General features: G+C 36.1%; 1 protein-coding gene across 4 annotated transcripts in view; it reads right to left on the minus strand.

The window, feature by feature from the left end:
- LOC122092426 (disease resistance protein RUN1-like) overlaps positions 1-4,911 on the minus strand; it is a 16,512-nt gene extending 11,601 nt beyond the window's left edge. For 2 of the 4 annotated variants that reach the window (XM_042662823.1, XM_042662845.1), the window contains exons 1-6: positions 3,807-4,911; positions 3,312-3,596; positions 2,083-3,213; positions 1,218-1,965; positions 918-1,101; positions 504-595 (exon numbers count right to left, since the gene is read on the minus strand). In XM_042662823.1, the coding sequence (XP_042518757.1) occupies positions 1,417-1,965; positions 2,083-3,213; positions 3,312-3,596; positions 3,807-4,847 (3,006 nt within the window). In that variant the 5' untranslated portion in view covers positions 4,848-4,911 and the 3' untranslated portion in view covers positions 504-595; positions 918-1,101; positions 1,218-1,416. Of the gene's footprint in view, positions 1-228; positions 596-917; positions 1,102-1,217; positions 1,966-2,082; positions 3,214-3,311; positions 3,597-3,806 lie in introns of those variants that run through there. The other 2 variants (XM_042662910.1, XM_042662776.1) reach the window with 2 other exon arrangements.
- Positions 4,912-5,642: the final 731 nt, after the last annotated feature.

Genomic DNA, 5,642 nt, shown 5'->3' on the forward strand with positions numbered 1-5,642 from the left:
CTTTTTTTTAATATTGTACTTTTAGGTGTGTAAAAAATATATAACAGTGTAATGCTTGGCTGTGTTGTGGTCCTGTGGTACATATATTCCTTGCCTATTTGAGCAATGTCTAAGCAATGATGTGTTCCAAGTATGGAAATATCATGGCTGTGGTCCAGGAAAAATTAAAATAAAAAACAGTTTCTATGTTCTCAAATATGCAGTGGTTGTGAAAGATAGAATATAAGTGGGGTGGTAAAAAATGATATAAATTGATGATAGGGAATTATCGCAATGTAAATTTTAGGTCCATAGGTTCAATCATAAATAAAGGAGAAATAGATGATATCCCGCAAGAATTAGAATAGAGTGAATGAAGTGGGGGGAGGGGGGGTAAACTATGTCTTTTTTTTTTTCCCTTCGGGTACAAAAATATAAACTTAGTGTAGCTGAAATAATGATGTTTAGATGGATAAGTGGTAAAATTTGAAAAAGTAAAATAGAGAAGGGTTGAAGAACGCTACCTGGTTGAGTGGCTTCAACGCCAGCACCTAGGCCACTGAGGGACCATTCATAGGTATCCACTCAAGGGGTAGGGGCATCATTTCATGGGAACCTGTGAGAAGACATAGTGGGTACAACCGATTAGCGATCTTTCCCCAATAAAGAATGAACAAATTAGAGCTAATTTTAGAGTTAGTTAAGATACTTGATAGTTGATATATTGCAATAGAGTTGTTGAGGTGGCATGTACATGTGCAGTGCAAAGGTATGATTTGAATTAAATTAAAGGAGCTAAATGAGTTACGGGGTATGACTAAAGTGACTCTAGGAGAAGTGATGATGAAACACATGCATAACCCAAGACTCCGAACAAGTTATGTATCTTCTTTCTAATGAAAAAAACGAATTGAAATATAATTAAAAATGGTACATACAGTCTGGGTAATTGTAGAATTATTCTGTGGCTTCGCAGAATAGGGAAGAGCAATCTCAGCCATGGTGTTGATGCATCCTTCGACTGCAGGTTGAGGATGGATTCAGCATCTGACCATTCGTCCAGAGTCTTTTCCTAGTAGCACTGATTCACCGAGTCCCTAGCTCTGGCCTCTGTTTCTTGGGCTGATTCCAAAAATCCATAATCAAATGGTTGTTTTGATAATCGGAAAAGTGGAGGATGAATTAAATAGGTCAAAAATCAAGTTTGAGGGCCCATCCATCTCAAACAAATTGCTCACCAGGATCTTCCTCTTTCTTAATCTTTTTCTCCATTAGATCTGGAGAAATCAGAATGATCTGAAAAAAGAAAGAAAACATTGATGTAGCGCACAAGTTGGTCCCCATCCAACACTTCACTCAGATGAAAAGCCCCCATCAATTCTTACTCACATGCTTTCCAATGGCTCTCCAAATGTACACTTGGCAATCATTAGCACTTCAGTTGCATCCATGTGTTCGATAGAGCCTCAGTGTCGAAAGAGTCAGCTGTGTTGTTTCCTCAAATTCATCATCTTTGTCTATCCAATTGAAAAAATCCTCTACCTTCTGAAAACGTGGTTGCTGATCGACAACTGGATGCATGTCTTCATTGTTCAGAACTGAGAGGTGAAAGAATTTCAAGTTCCATGTTTGAATATAATCCAGTTTCATTACTGCCTCAATAACATCTCCTCTTTGCAATGGTAGTCCAAACCATTTACACCCTTCAAAGTAGTGAATGTAGATGAAAAGTTCACTTACATCAATCAAATGAACCTTGATTAACAGATCATTCCTGCAATGGATTCGTCTACCATTCCTTAAGATCGAAGCTGCGACCTGTAACATACAATCATCAAATACCCCACTCAAGTATTGATTTGTGTTGCGACTATAAGAAATAGCGAGGCCCATAACCAACCCCATATTGATATCATTATCACCAATCTTCACCTCTGTGTGAATTACATCACCATGTAATTCATAGGATTCATCTTTCAATGTTCCCTGTTAGAACAAGACACAGTCATCAGCATTTTAAGGGGCTAAGTGATATTTGTTACCTCATATAGTCCTTTAAAAAATATTCATTTTCAGCTTAAGATAACAGGGAAGAGAAATAACCTGGCCTTGTACTTTCTTTGTAGTAACTGTGAGGTGGTGGCATGAAGTCACTTCATATAATCTCAAGAATTTCAACTGCTCAAGGCCTTGAATTTCTGTTATTTTCTCACATCCTTCAAGCTTTAATTCCTCCAAAATTTTCAGGTTTGACAAATTTGGTAATCTTTCCAGTGAGTGACAGCTGTGAAGATGAAGCCTCATTAAACTCGAGGGAAGCTCTGGGAGGGATACAAGTTTTTGGCACTCTACTAATGCTAAATGCCTAAGACCAGAAATAGGATTGGGGGGTAGACTGTCACAGTTGACGAGAGAAAGAACCAACTTATCTAGTGAGGATAATTTTCCAAAACCACTTGGCATGTCCACCATGTTATTGCATTGGCCGAAGAATAGTTCCTTCAAATTTTTCAAGTTGGAAAAATCATCATATTTGTGCAGCGAACTGCAACCTATAACATTCAGTTTGCATAAGCTTGAGGAAAGTTTTGGAATAGATTCAAGCTTTTTGCAATGTTCCAAATTTAGCACTTGAAGCTTACAGAGGCCGCTTCCACTGTAACCTTGTTGTCTATCTTCAGGAAAGCATTGGAGCTTTCTACACTTTGCCAATTCTAATTTCACTAAGCTCGAGAGCATTAGAAAATCATCAGGTAAACTTTCGATACCCGTCCTCGAGAAGTTAATATGTTGCAAACGCCTCATTTTTGCCATCGTCCTTGGAAGTTTCACAAGATAAATGCAATCCATTGCATTTAATATTTCAAGCTTTTCCAACAGTCCCAAAGCATCTGGCAGTTTTGAAATATGTGTTGAATTTAGGGAAAGTTTAACCAATGACTTTAGACAGCCAAATGACTCCGGCAAATTCTCCAACGATTTACAACCAGTAAGGACAAGATTTTTAAGAGCAGTCAACTGAAAAGTTTTGCCAGGGAGCTCCTTGAGTTTACTGCAAGATCTAAGATCCAAGTAAACAAGACCCTTGAGTATCCCAATGGACTCATGTATGTCAACCAATTCACAACATCCTTCAAGAATCAATCTCTCCAAGTTTGGAAACCTTGAAAAGTCGGGAGTTCTAACTAAACAAGAACATTCACTAAGATTAAGAACTTTCAACTCTTTGAACTCCTATAAAACAAACAAATAATGTAAAATTCAATAACTATGTGATACGTGATAGAAGAACAGAAAACTACAAATGAGAAGATAGATAGATAGATAATCACCTTGTTTTGAGGACTATATTTCCAAGCTTCTTCGGTATTGCTATGTGATAAGTCGAGAATAACTAATTCTTCATGATGAAAATCAGTTGGTGGCATGTCAAAATTGCATCTTTGCCAAAATAGGCATCTTAACCTTGGAGGGAAGTGCTTAAAGTCTCCCTTCAAGCCTGAACCATTAACATTTAGCAACCTTAGCTTGGATACAGATTTGAAATCTTCAGAGCTTAAAGAATCCTCAATGTTCTTCTCAAAGTTAAGGAGAATGCCTTCAATGTTGTGACAACCCTGCAGTAAGAGAAAAAGAAATACAGTAAACCATGTAAACTCGAATTTAATAAAACAATAACTAAAAGGAAAGGGGGAAAAAAAAGTCTTATTTAGTTCATATTAAGACGCTTGATTTCCACGTACTTTATTCTAATAGCACTTTATTTTATAGGTTCCTATGATAATACTAGAATTTAAAAATAAGTTGCATATGCATCTAGTTCTTACCATTTCTTTTAATACCTCCATGACTTCCTTATGTTTCCATAATCTACTGCGCTTGGCAGGATCTTTAGGGTTTTCTTCATAGACAATTCTTCTTCCCATGCTTTGAAGTTGGTTATGCATCCAAATCTTCTTCTCATCGACAATCTTCACAAGGGACCTTCTAATAAGAACTGGAAATTCTGTCTGTGGATGAAGGTCTAAACTTTCCCAGTAGTAAAATGCAATTCTCTTATCCACTCCATTGAAAAAACATGCAATGTCAAGAAATACAGATTGTTGCTCAAGTGTCAATTCCTCGAAGCTAATCTTTAACGTCTTATGTATATCACCATGAGGAATTCTTTCATATTTTTTTAACTCACTCTTCCATTTTTTAATTGAGTTATTGTCAATTAGAGAAGAGCCTAGTACCCCAAGAGCCAAGGGCAATCCTTGAGCACACTTTACCATTTCACACGAGAGCTGCAAAAATCCATCAAGGGGTTGGTCTTGCAAAAATGCATGCCTACTAAAAAGTTGGAGAGATTGTTCTTCATCCAGTAATTGAGGCTTGTAAATTCTGTCTCTATCAACTTTATTCCTAGTTAGAATATCCTCGCATGTAGTTGTTATGATGATTCTACTTCCTTTACCAAACCAATTGGTGTCACCAGCCAATGCCTTTATTTGATCATCATTGTTCACATCATCAAGAATGATAAGAACTTTTCTTTGCTCCATTCTTTTTTTGATGAAAGTTGATCCTTCAGAAACATTACTTATTTCCATTTTTATTTTCTTTTTCAAGATTCTAGAAGCAAGTTGCCGTTGTAAAATAACTAAATCCTTTCTTTTTGTAGCATGTTCTTTGACATCTTCAAGAAAGCTACTCCCTGTGAATTTATTAAAAATTCGCTCGTACACAGCCTTCACAATGGTTGTCTTGCCAATTCCACTCATCCCCCAAATCCCTACAAATCGAACATCCATAGCATCCAAATTTAATAAAGACAGCATATATTGTACGTGGAATTCAATTCCGATAGGTTGTTCAACATTCATCAAGGAGTAATTGCATTTCAATTCAGCTGAAACCCATTGAATGATTGATTTGATGAGTTTAGATTCATTCCTGCAAATAATAATTAATTTTCAGAACCTACATCAAACAAGTAGTGAAGTCATGACCTTCTAATTTTAAATAAAACAAGAGACGTTTAAATCATTGATGGTTGTGACCATAGTTGACATGCACATAAAAGCTTTGGATACCACATCATTAATATGAGGACTAATGAAATCAGGCATAGATTAAAAAAAAAAATTAAAATGCTTCAATATGTGTAAGTAAGATATATGATGTGCTGCCATTTTCTGTTTTTGTGTTTGGACATGTATTTTAGAAGCATCAGATCCTCTAATGCTGTGTAAGAACAGTTGCAACTAATAACTAGCTGCATTTCTTGAACATCACCCAAATACTGAATTGCAAAATAATCAACAATTATGTATGGATCACTGGAAACCCTGAGATCTGTATGAGTTCCTACTGGTATGGATTCTAGAACAGTAGAACTCATAAATTGAGTACAAATTTGACTCCCAATTGTCAATTGTTTAAATCATAGAAGGGGGTTGAGGTTACAAGCTGGATAGCACTAATCACCCCTTCTGTAGAGAGAACCAATCTCAACGCCTCTGAACTGAACATTTTTTTTTTTTTTTGTAAAAGTTTCAAAAATAGAAATCAACATATTATATAAAACATAAATATCCAAATTACTGAACAAATGTTGGGAATTAAAGAGTTATGCTAGGCACTTTGTGGAAACAAGAGAGGAAATCAATATGCAAAGA

This window comes from Macadamia integrifolia, chromosome 1 (assembly GCF_013358625.1).
Source record: "Macadamia integrifolia cultivar HAES 741 chromosome 1, SCU_Mint_v3, whole genome shotgun sequence".
Lineage (NCBI taxonomy): Eukaryota > Viridiplantae > Streptophyta > Magnoliopsida > Proteales > Proteaceae > Macadamia > Macadamia integrifolia.